Here is a 16,965-nt window from a genome sequence, read left to right as displayed (position 1 = left end):
CTGTCCCGAAGCTTGTTTAGTTCTGGTGATTAAATTCCTCAAATCAGGATATCGGGAGACTTTTTTTTTTTTAATATTAGATTCCGGAAGGTGCTTTGTAGATATTTTCAAGGGTGGGAGTGTCATGTTTTGGTGTCATCCTTATAAACGAGCACCTTGAGAGGTTTCAAAATTGTATGGGACCACAGAAATGCCTGTTTCTGACATGGAACGTGCAGCTGTTTGTCTTCTTCATATTCCGAAAGTTAAAATTCTGAACCAGTCAGTTTGACTAATTACTTAATATTTAAATCCAAGTGAATATGGACAAACCAGTTTTTATAGGTCCCTTCTTATCTCTACTTTCTGCCCCTCTTCAACAGTTGCGGAGCGTGGAATGAGCTGAGCTGGTCTCTAGGCGCCTGGTGAATGTTTCACCCCTCGCTTGTATTGTGCTTCCTGTTGAAAAATGGGAGACATTTTGATTTTGCATCGGTGAAGCAGAGAGGGATTTTGGGGATCTTAGGTCATCGGATGAAGCGGGGAACCTCAGATGAAATCTACGGAGATGAAATCTGGATTCCAGCAGTCCTAGGGTTTCTGTGCAGTTGGCGTAACCCGTCTGCCAAGGAGAAACGAAACCACTCGGCAGGAAGCAGGGAGATTTGCAGATGGCGGCTTCTGTTTGGACTGCCAACACATGTTTTCACGTATCTTTACCTTGTGGAAAGCAGCGTTTGTTTAATTGAGTTGGATTTGTAAGAGTGGTGTGGATTTGAAAGCAGCTTTTGCAGAAATAAGTTGCCCGTCCTCAGGGACTGTGCATTTGGGTGGGTTTTACAATGCAGGATTGATCCTCGGAATTTTAAAGGGACATAGGTCTGAGCTTAGCTAGAGCAGTTGCCTCCGCACCATGGCAGTCGGGGTGAAACGCGCATTGGGGTTGTAGTAAGTGACTGCTCTTTATGCACAGTGAGCTTTGGATAGACTTTGTTTTAAGGGTGGCAATGAGAGCTAATACATTTTAAACATCCGTCTTTCCTTTAAGCGCCAGGTTTTGCTCATGGCTCATTTGGATTACTGCTGTCTCATGTGCCGTACTTTTGCATTTCACCTGATTACTGGTGTCAGCTGGATGGCGCGTTACACAGTTTACAGCATCCAGCATCCGTGATGCTCCTGGAGCAGCCCCTTGCCCCTCTCGTGCCCTCTTTCAGCCTGCAAAATGTCAGATTACATCACAGGTCCTGGATCAGGTTTGTCCCTGCAGCACAGCAGATACCCTTTGTGAAATGGACAACAGGGATAACGTTCACTTAGGAGTATGTTTTTAAAGAGGTTTGCGCATAAAAACAGCATACACGCATGTAAATGTACATACGTATATGCTATTTTATAAATGCGCATACACATGTATTTTCCATTTTGCATGCAGATTTTACTGGCAGAAAAAAGGGGCAGGCTAGGAGCTTTCTGGGTCAGAGCTCAGAAGTCTGTGCTGCAGTAGGTTTCTTTCTTTTTTTTTTTTTTTTTACAAGAGATACACGCGTATACTTCACTGAACATATTCGTACACTCTTACACTTGTTAATGGACTGGCAGAAGTGAAATCCGGCTTGTGTGCTGTCTGCAGTTTTTGGGTGGGAGGTCTGGGTGAACCTGAGGTGGGGATTTCAGGGTAAAGTGCGGCTAACGGGTTTAGGTGAACTGGCGGAGGTATCGGGGAACTGGTGCTGTCAAGTACGCACGCAAGTATTTTCAAAGCGGTGTACATGTGTACTTTATAAAATATCTGCCTCCGTGGATAAATTGGAGGGGGGGTATGCATACATGTTGTTTTTTTTGCAGACTTAGACTATACGCGCGTGTGGTTCTAAAACAGGTAGAGAGAGGATGCATTTCTTGCATTGGAACTATTTGTGTCTTCTGAGAGCAGAACTGTTTGGTCTTTCATAACTGTGCAATTCCCACCGCACAGTGCGTAAAATCCTAGAATAAATCTCTGCGCATCCACTTACAGGCGTGCGTGCTGTACCGCAGCTAGGTCTGAAAGTTATACAGCGTCGATTTCCAGCGTAATGTTCTTGGAGTGCAGGAGCGCTTGAAGAATTTCCCCGATGGCTTTCTTTTTATACCCTGCGCAGAATATCATCCCATGTACAGGTGAAGTGTTACCGTGAGCGGTTAATACGCCATGTCCCCATTTTCCCTCCTTGCCCACTTTCAAGTTTGCATGTTTGACCGATGTTAAAATGTGCACCTTGGTAGCAGTGCTATTTAATTTATTCAAAAATGATTCTAAAAATCATTAAACCTTATATAAGTATAGTCGGAGTTTACTGTATTTAAATGCAGAGGGGGTGGTGGTGACGACAAAAGAAACTGCCTGCAAATAGCTGAGAGCATGCAGGGCCAGGGGAGGCTGCATGGGGGCAAAAAACACAGAGGGGGGGGGATATGGGGGTTACTGGAGGTTACCTAGGAAAAGAAATGGGGAGGGGGTATAAGGGAAAGCTGCCTGGGGGAAAAAAAGCAGAGGGAAGTGTGGTGCTGCGGGAGGCCAGTGGAATAAAGGAAGGGGGAATGTGGGGTACAGAAGGCCGGGGGAGTCTGGGACCATGGGAGGTTGCTTGGAAACAGCCGAGGGATGCAGCAGTTCAAAGCACACCGGTCTTTGTGTCTGAGGCAGCCAATGATCTGAATGTTTGTGTTGGGCCATCGAAACAAACGATAGGAGAGGAACTGCATTAAAAAAAAAAAAAAGGTAAAGTTCTGTAAATAGAAGGTTAATGGTATCATATGATCAGCCCTCTTGGGAAAAATGCTGTATCACACGGCTTTCCAGCCCTTCCTGTCCTTGTTACCTCGATCTTTTCCATGCCGCTGACAGGAAAAAACACATTGGAATCAGGCCTGGGAGTGCAGCATGGTGATAACCGAGCCAGCTTGCTGCTGGCAGCTTCAGGTTGGATCACGGGATCTCTTTCTAGGAAGTGACCACTGGCTAGGTTCATAGCCTGTCTTCATTCCACCGTATAAGCTGCCTTTTGTTTTGGTTTAAAAAAAAACAAAAAAAAACGCAAAACTTTCCATACACTTAACTAGATTTCAGCTAGAGTCCCCAGCGAGTAAGGCACGTGCTTACAGGAACGTTCGCTCTGGAGTTTCCCAAAGTCCTTTCATCCCTGACAGATTCCACTGGGGATTATTGATTTTTACGAGCCAATTTATCCTCCTTTTTGTTGTTAAAGAAAATCTTAGGAAAATGTTGGTATTATGGAAATGGTATCCTGTGATGGCTTTTCCGTGTTTTCTTGGCTTTCTATTGTAGATGGGGCTCAGCTCCTCTCCATCTGCAAGGTGAATAGGCCAGAGAGTAATCGGATTAAAGTGCGGCAGGGACCTTGCAAACTGGCAGAGTAGATAAGCAGTGAAACACGTTACCTAAGGAGGTGGTGGGAGCCTGGGTTTTTAACAGCAGTTCATGGCAGTGTACACTCTCTGACCGGTAGAGCTGCCCGCTGCGAACCAGGGAAGCCAGGGTTCAAATCCACTGCCTCTCCTTGTGAGTCCTTGTGCGTGAGTCCTTGTGCGTAAGTCCTCTGAGGACAGGGAAGTACCCGCAGGACCTGAATGAAGTGTCACGAACTGGGGAACATAAATTAAAAAAAACAAAAAAAAAACCCAAAACAACTTACAATTAAATAGGTTCATTAGTTCCTGCCTGGTGCAAAAAACACTATGGGATTTTTGCCCAGTTCTTAAATGTAGCCCTTGTGGGCAAAAGTCTCTTGCCACACTTTCTGCCCGAGTCTCAGCCTGCACAGTTATTTCTCTGGTATCTTTTTCCCTACTAGAAGATGCAGGCAGTGAAACCCTTGGGCCAGAAATTGTGCCCTCTCAAAGCCTGGCAGACAAACCTCTGGCTTTTGCCTGGGTCCTTAAATCTGACCCCGTTGCTTCTTTTATTGCAGGGCGATTTGATGACAGCGTGATAGAAGAGAGGAGACAGTGTGCCGAAGACTTGCTGCAGTTTTCTGCCAATATCCCTGCCCTCTATAACAGCCATCAGTGTGAAGAATTTTTTAAGGTACGTGGCCTGCGTGATCTGTCGCCGTTCTCTGACCACAGAACCTGACGGCAGGTGGAAACTGATACCAGCCAAATATAGTTTCTTTGTCCTAGCATGAGTAGCAGGGTCGCTCTGTTTGATCACTTAAGGCTGATTTATTAAGGCTTTTTCCCTTTTCTGTGCCTATGGGGGTACTTAGGTATATGAATATAAAGGTCAACAAATAAGTTTTAGGTGACATTTCTTTTTAGTGTATTAAATAAATACATTTGTGGCTGGCTTCCACGAATTGCGCTCCCTTCATCAGATCATGTAAAATAAACCAAGGCTGATGATGTCTGACTATATAAGTACCGACACTATTGTAATATGATCTGTAGTGTACTGGTATATTCAGCCAACGTCATCCATCACTCATTCTGCACTGACCTGACGGGAGGAGCAGAGTTCTTGAAAGCTGGTCACACACGTATTGAGTTAGCCCAGTGAACGGTAGCACTTGTAATGCATTTCTTGATTTGCGTTTGTCCTAGCAGAAAAATAAATATGGAAAGAGGCAGGTTCTGGTGGGTTCTTGCATATGCCCAAATCTTTCTCTATAAATGCTTATAAAGAAAAAAAAGCTACTAGACTTTGTTTTATGGAATCTGGATATTTAACCACTTTTCATTCTGGGAGAAAATTCTTTCCTAGATATTTCTGGGTCTGTTCCTCTCCAGCCTCCTATCATGAGCCCTCGTTCCAGAGTTTCCTTTTTACTGAAAAATGCCTCTTATACATTATTTGTACCTTTAATCCTAATGTCTCTATCATATCCCACCTCTCTCTGTCCTCCTTATATGGTGCAGACTAGACTCCATTTTCATAGCTCATTCGGATTGTCTCAGCTCTTTCTGCATCCCTCTGGAGATGTAGCCTCTAGAGTGGGACATAATCAGGTCATGAAATTCCTGATCCTAGCCCCCAAAATATGCACTCTCCATACTTACTTACTCTGTGTTACTACTACTTAACATTTCTATAGTGTTACTCAATTTATGCAACACTGCAAACACACATAAGATACAGTCACTTTTCAGTAGAACATACAGCCTCATCATAATGTACAGGACAAAAGATTCTTTGGTTGTTTCATACATTAAGACAATGATTAAAATCAATAAGGCTGTAAGCTGGATAATCAAATAAAAGCAGCCTCAAAAAGGTGGGGGTTTTAGACTGATTGAAAAAGACAAGCGGGTGCATGATGCATAAACTCAGGAAGTCTCTTCCAAGCATATGATGCAGCAAGATGGAAAGCACGGAATTGGGAGTTGGTGGTAGAGAACAAGGACATAGATAGGAGTGACTTGTCTGATGAGCAGAGTTCTCAAGGAGGAGTGTAGGGAGAGATGAGAGGAGCTGCAGAGTGAGTAAGAGGAGCTTGAAATGTATGCGATAAAGTATAGGGAGCCATTGTAATGACTTGAGAAGAGGGGTTGTATGGATGTAGTGGATAAATCATGTACCTGAATTTTGGATAGATTATAGTGGAGAGAGATGGTTCACTGGGAGACCTGTGAGGAGCAGGCTGCAGTAGTCTAAGCTGGAGGTGATGGGAGAGTGGGTAAGTGTTCTCATGGTGTGTTTAGAAAGGAAGGGAAGGATTTTGCTGGTGATGGAGAAAGTAGTGACCCATTTACTAATGTTTTGGATCTGTGTAGAGAAGAAGAGAGAAAGAAGTCAAAGAGATGACTCCAAGGTTATGGGCTGAGCAGGGAGGATGACAATGTTAACCACAGAAATGGATAAAGAGAGAAGACGTTTTTGAGGAAAAGATGAGTTCTGTCTTGGCCATATGGAATTTATGATGGTGGGGGGACAACCAAGGAGCAATGTCAGACAAGCAGGATGAGATTTGGGACTGGATTCCTGATGCAGTTTCTGGGTTAGAGAGGTAAATCGGAATTATCAGCATAAAGATGGTCTTGAAAGCCATGGGAAGAGATCAGAGAGAGAGAGAGAAGAGAAGAGGACCTAGGACAGAGTCCTGAAGCACACCAGTTGGTAGTGGGATGGCAGTAGAGGAGGCTGCACCAGAGGACTTACTGAAAGTGAAATGGGAGAGGTAAGAAGAGAACCAAAATAGGATGAATTCTAAAGGAGGACAGAGTATCAAGGAGTTGATGGTGATCAATAGGATCAAAAAGTACTGTTCAACACCTATAGTTTTGAATGTAAAATATTATGTAACTAATAAAACTGAAAAAGAAATTTAAAAAGATGTGTGTGAGAGTGAGTGAGTGAGAAATGGTAACGTGCTCTAACCTGAAACTGATAGCTGTGGTACCTGGAGTGCAAGTATGTGAATGGCTTTTAAATTAAATTGATAGGCTTTATCTCACATTGTCCACATATTTAATTAGTAATAGTGCTCCAATCCGCTTGTCAATGAAATTAAAACTTAATTGTACCAATGTTCAACTTGTGCCTCTTGAGTACCAGAAGAATCATCCGTAGCTCCCAACTCAAAATAAAGTCCAAATATGTTTGACTTTTGGACTTTTTGGTACCTACCTGAGCTTGAAAATGTTCCCGTTGCTTCTTTATGTTCCATGAGTATGCCTTGAGAGAGTGTGTTCCCCATAGGTTCTGAAGTCTCTTCTAACTTGCCTGCCTTCCCCCACCATTTTTTGAAACCCCTCCATTAGCATTGCTGTCCTGATTATGCCATTCATTTCTCACTGGCTCCCTCTGCTGGCTTGGAGGGCAGAGTGAAGGACCCGCGCAGGCTTGCGAGGTGCACTTCATAGCTTCATCTGTACATTGCAGGGCAGTGTGAAAGACTAAAGCCGCATGAGAGGAGCAGTGTACCAAGTGGGACATACTTCAGTGTGTCAGGGTGGGGGGACAAGGAGGGGAAAAAAAAAATAGAGATAGGCAGAGAAATGCCAGTTAAGAGACAGAAAAATGTACCTGAGACAGATAAAGAATGTGAACACAAGCTGAAGGCTGAGAAGGAAACGTACTACCAGCAGGAAAGGAGTGAGAAAATAATGTGAAAGAGAATGAAAATGAGAAGGAAGACAGGAAAACGGCGACAGAGAAGAAAAGTACAATTGGAGAAACAAAATCAAGTGCTGATTGTCAGAATGGAAATAAGGAAATGTGTAGAAATAAGGGTCAACAGTTAAGTTGTAGGTGTGACCTTTTTATTGCATCAACTTAATACATTTGTGACAAGCTTTTGAAAGCTTTGCTTCCTTTATTGGATCAGTGCAGAACGAGCCAAGGGTGATGGTGCCTGAATAGCCAAGAAAGTTGGATTATATCATCTGTGTTTGTTTTCACAGCTGTAAAGAGCTATAAAGTAAAAGGATGTGGGTAGTAGCTGCCTCAGCCAGGAGGGTCCACTTATTTGTCAGTCCAGGGAATTTCCCCATCTGTGGAATCTCTGGATAAGTGAGTCTGGGGGAACTGTTGGGTAGGCATTTACAGATCACAGTAGTTGCTGTACTCTATTGTTTGACTGTCGATTTGTCCTTTGTGATCAGTTGTTAAGCAGCCAACTTTTGGAAAGCCTTCCTATTTAAAAAATTATCTATGAGTGCAAGTGTCTTGTACCAGTGGTGAGAGAACCCTACTCCTGAGTGCTTTGGTTACCAAGTTCCCCAGACCATAAGAGTTGGGGCCTTGTTGGTTGCTATCTAAATCCAATTCCTCTCTTCCCCTGCTGTTGAAGCAGAGTTGAATCAAAAGTATCAAGGCTTCTTGGTTAAGGGTAGTAACCGCCGCACCAGCAAGTTACCCCCATGCACGCTTTCTTCATTTCCTTTAGGACTTGGCTGTAGAAACAGCCCTGTGCATTTTTCCCTATGTCTGCATATCAGCATCCCAGACCATGGAAGTCAAGGCCTTCGGTTGCGTTCTGAATCCATTTCCTCTTTTCCCTCGCCATCTAAGTGGGGAGCAATGTTGCAGTTGCATTAAAAGCATATAATGTTAAGGGTAGTAATCTCCATGCTTTCTGCTAAGGGTAGTAATCGCAGTAACAGTAAGTTACTTCCTTGCACACTTATCTCATTTCCATCCTCTAGCCTTTAGAGATCCACAATGTTTATCCCATGCCCCATTGAATTCTTTGGCTATTTTCTTCTTCACCACCTCCTCCGGAAGGGTATTCCAGGCCTTTACCAACCTCTCCATGAAGAAATATTTCCTGACATTGGTTCTGAGTCCCCCCCCTGGAGTTTCATTTCGTGACCCCTAGTTCTTTTGGTTTTTTTCCTACGATAAAGGTTCAGAGTCCATAAATCATCTTTTAGGAATCTAAAGGTCACTTCCAGGGTATACATAGTCAGATCCTTCAGCCTTTCCTCATAGGTCTTCTGATGCAGATCCCACACCATTCTCGTCATCCTTCTCTGGACAGTCTCCATCCTGTCTCTATCCTTTTTGAGATACAGGGTCAAGAACTTAACACAATACTCAAGGCCTTGCCAAGGACCTGTACAAGGGCATTATCACCTCCTTTTTCTTACTAGTTATTCTTCTCTCTATGCAGTTCAGCATTCTTCTGGATTTAGCTGTCGCCTTGTCACATTGCTTCACCATCTTCAGATCCCCAGATGCTATCACCCCAAGATCCCTCTCCTGGTCTGTGCACATCAGTCTTTCACACCCCATCTCATACAGCTTTTTTGGATTACCACATCCCAGATGCACGACTCTGAACTTCTTGACATTGAATCCCAGCTGCCAAATCTTCAACCACTCTTCCAGCTTTCTTAAATCACTTTTCATCCTCTCTACTCCTTCAGGCGTGTCCACCCTGTTGCAAATCTTAGTATCATCCGCAATGGACATACTTTACCTTCTATCTTTTCTGCAATGTCGCTCACAAAAATATTGAATAGAACCAGTCCCAACACTGATTCCTGTGGCACTCTGCTTAACATGGCTGTCTTTTCAGAGTAGGTTCCATTTACCATTACACGCTGTCTCCTATCAGTCAACCAATTTGTAATCCATGCCACCACCTTGGTGCTCACTCCCAAGCTTCTCATTTTATTTACAAGCTTCCTATTCAGGACTGTATCAAAAGCTTCTGCATGGAGATTCTCCACTCCATAATAATGGCAGTACAACCAGGAGAGTTTCTAACCTCCCTGGACCTCTCCAAAGCCTACCTTCACATTCCAGTCCATCAAGTTCACCAGCATTTTCTACGCTTTGTGGTACAGGGACACCATTACCAGTTCCGAGCGCTACCCTTCGGACTAGCAACTACCTCCAGAACTTTCTCCAAAATTATGATGGTCGTGGCAGCAACACTGAGGAAGGAAGGGATCTTGGTACACCCTTACTTGGACGACTGGCTGATCAGGGCGAAGTCTTCGGAAGAAAGCCGACAGGTAACCAGCAGAGTCAAGAACCTACTGGAGAAACTTGGTTGGGTCGTGAACACGACCAAGAGCAGTCTACAGCCCTCTCAGTCTCTAGAGTATCTGGGGGCCTGTTTGACACCAAACAGAACCAGGTTTTCCTCTCTCCCCCGAGGAGGAGGAAGCTGATGGAGCAATTACGACTGATGACCAGTACACGTCCCAAGGTATGGGACTGTCTTCAAGTCCTCGGGCTCATGGCATCAACCCTGGAGTTCGTTCTCTGGTCAAGGGCTCACATGCGACCTTTCCAGTGCTCCTTACTTTCACGCTGGAACCCACTGTCCCAGGATTACTCAGTCTGCCTCCAACTCCCAGCAGAGGTACGTTCTCAGCTTCAGTGGTGGCTACAGGAAGACCACCTGAGCAGGGGAGTAAGCCTATCCCCACCGAACTGGATCGTGCTCACCACAGACGCGAGCCTACAAGGGTGGGGAGCTCACTGTCAGGAACTGACGGCCCAGGGACAATGGAACATAAACCGTCTGGAAGCTCGAGCAGTCAGACCAGTGTGCCTGCAATTCAGCCACAGGCTCTGAGGGCAAGCGATCTGAGTAATGTCAGATAACGCTACAACAGTTACCTACATCAACCACCAGGGAGGAACCAGAAGTCAGCAGGTGTCTCTGGAAATAGAACCTCTCATGGCATGGGCATAGGTAAATCTACAAGGGATCTCGGCCTCCCACAATGCAGGGAAAGACAACGTCTCAGCAGACTTCCTTAGCAGAGAAAGCCTGGACCCAGGGGAATGGGCGGTGTCGAACAGAGCAATCCAACTGGTAGTAAATCACTGGGGTCCCCCAGCCATGGACCTTCTGGCCACCTCTCTCAATGCCAGAGTCCCAGGTTCTTCAGCCGAAGACGAGAGCTGCACTCCCAAGGGATCGACGACCTCGTCCAGACCTGGCCAGAGGAAGACTTACTGTACGCCTTCCCCCCTGTGGCCACTACTGGGCAAGATCATACACAAGATAGAACAACTCAGGGGACTAGTTCTACTAGTGGCCCCGGATTGGCCAAGACCCTCATAGTACACAGACATGCAAAGACTCCTTTTAGGGAGCCCTCTGTGCCTACCTCCACAGAGGGACCTTCTCCAGCAGGGCCCAATTCTTCACGAAGATCCGTCTCGATTCTCTCTTACAGTCTGGCCCTTGAGAGGACACACCTGAAGAAGCATGGGTACTCGAAGGCCATGATTGACAGCCTGCTCCGCACGTGGAAGTTCTCAACATCTCTGGCATACATATGAATCTGGAGAATATTCGAAGCCTGGTGTGAGGACCGCGGGGTACCCTGTGGACGGCCAAGATTCTGGAATTTCTACAGGATGGTATGAAGAAAGGGTTGTCTCTCAACTCCCTCAAGGTTCAAGTAGCAGCCCTCTCCTGCTTCAGAGCCGAAGTGAGCGGAATCAGTCTATCAGCGCATCCAGACTTGGCCCGTTTCCTAAAAGGGGTGAAGTAACTTCGACCACCCCTAAAATGACTGGTGCCCCTATGGAACCTCAATTTGGTATTAGGCTTTCTAGCTGGAGCTTCCTTCAGACCAATGCGCGCAGTCTGTCATTACGCCTCTTAACATTGAAGACGGTATTCCTGGTGGCAATATGCTCTGCCCATCGCATTTCTGAGCTACAGGCATTATCCTGTCAGGAACTGTTCCTTAGGTTTACTCCTGGAATGATACAGCTTTGCACTGTCCCCTCTTTCCTACCGAAAGTGGTCTCCGAGTTTCATTTGAACCAAGCCATCTCCCTGCCATCTCCAGAGGAACATAAGGACTCTGAAGACTCCCGCCTTCTTCGCCATCTAAATGTTGGCAGATTCCTTAAAGATACCTGGAACAATCGCAACAGGTGCACAAAAAGGATCGCCTGTTTGCACTCCACAGCAGGAAGAATCAAGGTGAAGCAGCCTCGCGAGTGACCATAGCTCGCTTGATCAAGGAAGTAATCAAGGCAGCCTACATAGAGGCAGGAAAGCCCTTACCCCTACAGGTTAAGGCTCATTGTACTAGGGCTCAGGCAGTATCCTGGGCAGAAGCCAAACTGCTGTCGCCTGCCGAGATCTTTAGAGTGGCGACATGGTCCTCCCTACATACCTTATCCAGGCCCGAGAAGACGCAGCCTTCACAAGGGCAGTACTAAGTGGGCCACGGGCAGCCTCCCGCCCTGTCCGGGAGTAGCTTTTGTACATCCCACTGGTCCTGAGTCCATCTGGCTACACGCTAGGAAATGGAGAAATTACTTACCTGATAATTTAGTTTTCCTTAGTGTAGACAGATGGACTCAGCATCCCACCCATGGCTGCCCCAGAGAAGGAGGGCCTTGGAAAGAGAACCTCGAGATTAAACAATTACGGGTAAGCCATTGCCTACCCTAGTTCAGTTAGTCTGGTGTCGGCATTAACTTGGTTGAGTGCACTGGTGGTCTCCAGTTTTTTTAATCAGTTGAATCAGTTTAATCAGTTTTAATCAAGTTGTTTATGCAAGATATATATCCACAATGGCTTTTCGAGGAGGATACTGAGGAGCTGAGGTCACTGCAGGGGTATATCTAGGGTGACGTCAGCTTTGAAATCTGACTCCGTCTCCACCCACTGGTCCTGAGGCAATCTGTCTACACTAAGGAAAACAAAATTATCAGGTAAGTAATTTCTCCATTTCAAGTATAGAATTCACCATCCCAAAATGTAATTGCAGAATGTGCTAATTAAATGCTATTAGAAGCAGGAAGAACAATACTGATGTTGCGGGCGTGGACCCTTGGACCGAGATGGAGTTGGTGCCTCCTGCAGGGAGGAGCCCTGCAGGTCCTCTCCATTGGCTGGCGAAGCTGGTTGTGACAGAAGCTCAACTGGACCTTCACCTTTACCAGCCCTCGTTCCCTTAGGTTGAGCTCTTGGGTGCCGAGGCCAGCAGGTCTTAGGCGGGGGCCTCCGCTGATGAGTTGGATGTTAGTGGAGATGGTTGGGTCACAGGTTAGGGTCCAGGGCAGGCTGGGTTCAGGCATAGTCTGAAGCAGGCAGTGATCAAGGCAGATAGCATTCAGATGTATTCAGGCAATGGTCGGTGGCAGGCAGAGTTCAAGCATAGTTGAATGTCAGACAAGCCGAAGTCAGAACCAGAGATCTGTCCAAGGGAAGGCAGGATGGATAGGAGGTATGGAGGTAAGGAATGGTACAGGCAGGCAGGAGGACACAAAAGACACTGAAGAACTGCAGACTGACCACAAAACGAAGACCTGATGAAGAACTGAAGACTGACCACAAGAGAAAAGGTGAAGACCAGGAATGGGGGAATGAAGACCAGGGACTTCTGAGGCAAAGAACCCAGGAACGAAGATCAGGAACAAACACTGAGGCAACTTGCTCTGCTCAAGGTAGTGAACCTATTGCCGAGGCGCGTTGCTGCAGGGGAGCTGCCCTTAAATAGAGCAGCCTTGAGACATCAGCAGGGACAGCGGAGACTTTCTCTCCACGGTCCCTTTAAATTCCCTGAAGTGACATGCCTGTGCGCCTAGGAATGGTGCTGCGCATGAGGGATGATGCAGGCAAGTTGAGCGCAATGGCCTGCTGTGCGTTCCTTCGGGGCCTTACCTGGCATCGGCACTCCTTTCACCGGGCTCGAAGCTGGAGGTAAGTACAGCGGTCCGCAGGCCTGTCCCGCAGACTGCCGAACGCAACAGCTGATAAGAGCTAAACTACCAGTCAAGTTTTGGGCTGAAGCAGTAAATACTGCTGCTTATATAAGAAACTGATATAATAAATTACTGAAAGGCAAATCACTGGAAGAAATATGGACAGGCAAGGTACAATCTGTAGGATACTTAAAAGTATTTTGATGTCTTGTTTATATTAAATTCCCAAGCGGTATTAGAAAAAGTTAGAATCTAAGACCAAACCTACGATCTTCATTGGTTATTGCGAAAACGGGAAAAGATATCACTTGTATGATCCTAAAATGAAGAATATTCTGATGAGCAGAGATCCAAAGTTTCTTGAGTCAAGAAAAGGAGCTGAAATTCTACAAAATGGAGGTCACATTTTGAGGAAATATAATCAAGACACTTAATTCCCAAATGAAGAGAAAAACAATGGCCATTATCAAATTGATGAAATACTGAGAAGCGATGATGAAGTCACTTGATAATGAGACAATCATTACATGAACTTCTATCATCTATGTCATGCTTGGTGAAATCTCATCAGGGAAGACTAGAAACAACCAGTCAAGCAGGAGCTATGTCATTCAATGCACAAGTAACAACCCCTGATAGACTAGTACCTAAACCAAAGGCTCGAAACCTAGGAGTAATAATCGACATGGAACTCAGCCTTAAGCAACACATATCACTGAAAGTTAGAGGACCAAATTAATGGTCCTTAGGAGACTAAAACCCTTATTAACGCAAGCACACTTTTGAACAGTACTACAAGCATTAATATTTGCTAGCACAGACTATTGTAACACACTTTTCCTAGGATTACCATATACAACAGTCAGACCCACTACAAATACTACAGAACTCGGCTGCCAGAATACTTACTGGAAAAGGCAGAAGAGATCATATCACCCAAGCCCTTGCAGATTTACACTGGCTACCAATAGAACAAAGAGTACAATTTAAAACGCTATGCACAATTCATAAACGAATCAATGACGAAAATGCTGATTGGTTAAACACTGCCCTACGATTGCATGTCCCCCCAGAGAAATCTCAGATCAGCCTTTAAAGCTCTACTAACCATTCCCTCGGTCAAAACAGCAAAACTGACCCAAGTTAGAGAGAGAGCACTATCTTTAGCGGGTCCAATATTATGGAACACATTACCACTCGAATTAAGACTAATGAAAGATTTAAAACTCTTCAAAAAAAAGTTTAAAAACATGGCTCTTCAAAAAAGCCTTTCACAGTGAGGTCAATGAATAAGAACACCTACACACAGCTGAAAGTCACCCAAAAGCGTAATTGCTTACGTTATTATTTTCATCATAATTAAGTATTAAATTAAGAGAAGGACAGTATAGAACGTATATGATTATCCTATTAATCATATAAATGGAAATCCCAATCCACTTTCCACATAGAGTATATTATTGAAACATGTAACCGAAAATTTATTGGCACTCTCTCGATAATTTATAAACCAAACTTATTTTGTGCCTAATGTAAACCGTTGTGATGGTGCTTTACTAAACGACGGTATAGAAAAGTTTTTAAATAAATAAATTATTGCAACAGTGTGAATCATAAAGTGAAAGAACCAGTTTGCATTGAAGAGGTGATGAAGACTGAGCAGCATGATATGTGGGCAGAAGCAATTGTTAAAAAAAATTGGAAAGTAGTGCCATGAAAGTAACTTAACTTTTATTAAACTGTTTTGTGCAGTTAGGAGGCAGTTTTCAAAAGAATTTACATGTGTAAATGTAACTACTATTGTAACAATTTTCAAAGGCCATTTACCTGTTAAAGTGCACTTATGCAGGTAAATCCTTTAGATAATTTAATGGCATATATTGTAGCAATTTTCAAAAACCCTCTTACATGGGTAAGTTGCATTTACATGTATAAAACCCATTTTTAAGTATAAATGCTTTTGAAAATCAATCCCTAAGTGACTTTTTAAGTAACCCCATGTTTAACATTGGGATCCCAGATGCTGATGTATTTACATATATTTTCGGTGATAAAATTGCTAAGCTTTATGCCAAGTTTCTCCTGGTGAGAAAGCCTATTGTGAGGATTTCTGGCGGCTGTTTGGCCTTCCCTTCCGCAGAGGCCTTCAGTGGGCCGCAGTCTTATCTGCACAGGTCTTTGCAGGCTCCCTAAACAGCTCAGCCACTCTCATATAAGCCTGCCTCACATGCTGCTCCCTGCCTCAACTTGGGTTTCTCTAGCCTTAGTTGTGGCTGCTGGATTCCTAGCCTCTGATTCTGCCTTGCTTTGTTCCTGTATTTGCTGTTAGTGTTGGCCCCTTTTTTGTGGCCTGCTCTGTGTTCTTTTGTTTTATTTCTTGTTTGGCTCTGTTTAAGGCTTTAGTTTGTGGCCTCCTATTTCCTCTGTGTTTGTTTGTCCTGTGTTCCCTTGTCTCGGTTGTTTGTCTTTATTTTTTGTCTCTTGTGGGCACCTTGTTCTGTTTCCTTTGTTCTTCAGTTAGACCTCCTCTTGTGGATGTCCTTAAATCCCTACTCTTGGGCCATCCAAGTCCCGCCGGCCAGCAGAGCCCAAAGTCTCAACCAAGGGGGAGCTGGCCGGTATAGATGGATTCCTTCCTGTCCTGGTCCTGCTCCAACCTGTGTCCAGCCTATCAGCTGCTCCAGTCCTGGGGGTTACCCCTTTACCAGCACACCAAGCCCTGACACCTATTATTGAACCTCCTTAAGTCTATATGATCTCTGCATCTTCAGTTGGTGTTTCTTTCAGTATGTGGCTTCATCTCAACTTCTTGAGATATTAGGTTCTTTAAAGGTTACCAGGGTACAGATCCTTGCTTGAGTTGCTTTTCCATTGTCTTGGACATACATATGTGAACCCTTTTAAAGAAGTTGTTAATACCTCATTCTCTAAAGAGATTCTGCCAAGCTCACTAAAAAATGCAATCGTGTGTCTGCTTTTGAATAAGCCCTTATTAGATCCAGCTGAACATGGATACTATAGGATCTTATTTATTTATTTATTTATTTATTTAACAGTTTTTTATACCGACCTTCATAGTAAATAACCATATCGGATCGGTTTACAGTTAACAAGGTATAACAGTGGTAACAATTCAGGTAAACAAAAATGAACAATAGGAAGGAATAAGTCAAAGTTACAATCAACAGGGAAATAGAACTTGGAAGCTTGTAACAAGCTGGAAAGAAGATAAGGCAGGAAATAAATATAAAGTGATATCATAGAGCGTACGGGTTAAAGCTTAATGGTGCTTTAACCTGTAAGAGTCAGGGTCCATTCGGGAGTGTATATGCCAGCGCGGGTAAGCGTGAAGGACAACTAGTGATTGTCAGGTGAATATTGAATACTGAATATTCATACTGAATATTCCATCTTAGGGTAAAATCATTGAAAAATGTGCACTTACACAGTTATAAAATTTTGTAGATAAGAATAATATTCTCGATCCCCAGTGGTATGGTTTTGACCAAACTATTGGACAAGAGACACTGACTATGTCAACTATTCATGCCCTCTAATGTAAAGTTGATAAAGGAGGTGGATATTTCCTCCATTTTTGATACCCTTGGTCATCGAAGTTTGCTAAATAGATTAGCTGAAATTAATATTAGTGGTATGCTACTAAAGTGGTTCAAATCCATTCTGATAGCTTGTACTCAACAAGATAGACAGGAATCTCTCAGCGGTAAAGGTTGGTCTTATGCCTTACATTTTCAGTTTGTATTATCCCCATTAGGGAAACTGTTGTCTTTCCATGGAACTTTCTATGCAGACAAAAAAAAAAAATATATATATATTTTTGTTTTTTT

The 16,965-nt window shown here is 44.2% G+C and overlaps 1 protein-coding gene across 3 annotated transcripts in view; it reads left to right on the top strand.

Moving 5' to 3' along the window:
- RPS6KC1 (ribosomal protein S6 kinase C1) overlaps positions 1 to 16,965 on the top strand; it is a 287,188-nt gene that overhangs the window by 30,602 nt on the left and 239,621 nt on the right. For all 3 annotated transcript variants that reach the window (XM_029593219.1, XM_029593217.1, XM_029593218.1), the window contains exon 4: positions 3,954 to 4,069. In XM_029593219.1, the coding sequence (XP_029449079.1) occupies positions 3,954 to 4,069 (116 nt within the window). The remainder of the gene's footprint in view (positions 1 to 3,953; positions 4,070 to 16,965) is intronic.

The sequence above is a fragment of the Rhinatrema bivittatum genome, chromosome 3 (assembly GCF_901001135.1).
Source record: "Rhinatrema bivittatum chromosome 3, aRhiBiv1.1, whole genome shotgun sequence".
In the NCBI taxonomy this organism is placed as follows: Eukaryota; Metazoa; Chordata; class Amphibia; order Gymnophiona; family Rhinatrematidae; genus Rhinatrema; species Rhinatrema bivittatum.
Note: the sequence above shows the minus strand (reverse complement) of the source record. Positions and strands in the feature narration are given on the sequence as shown.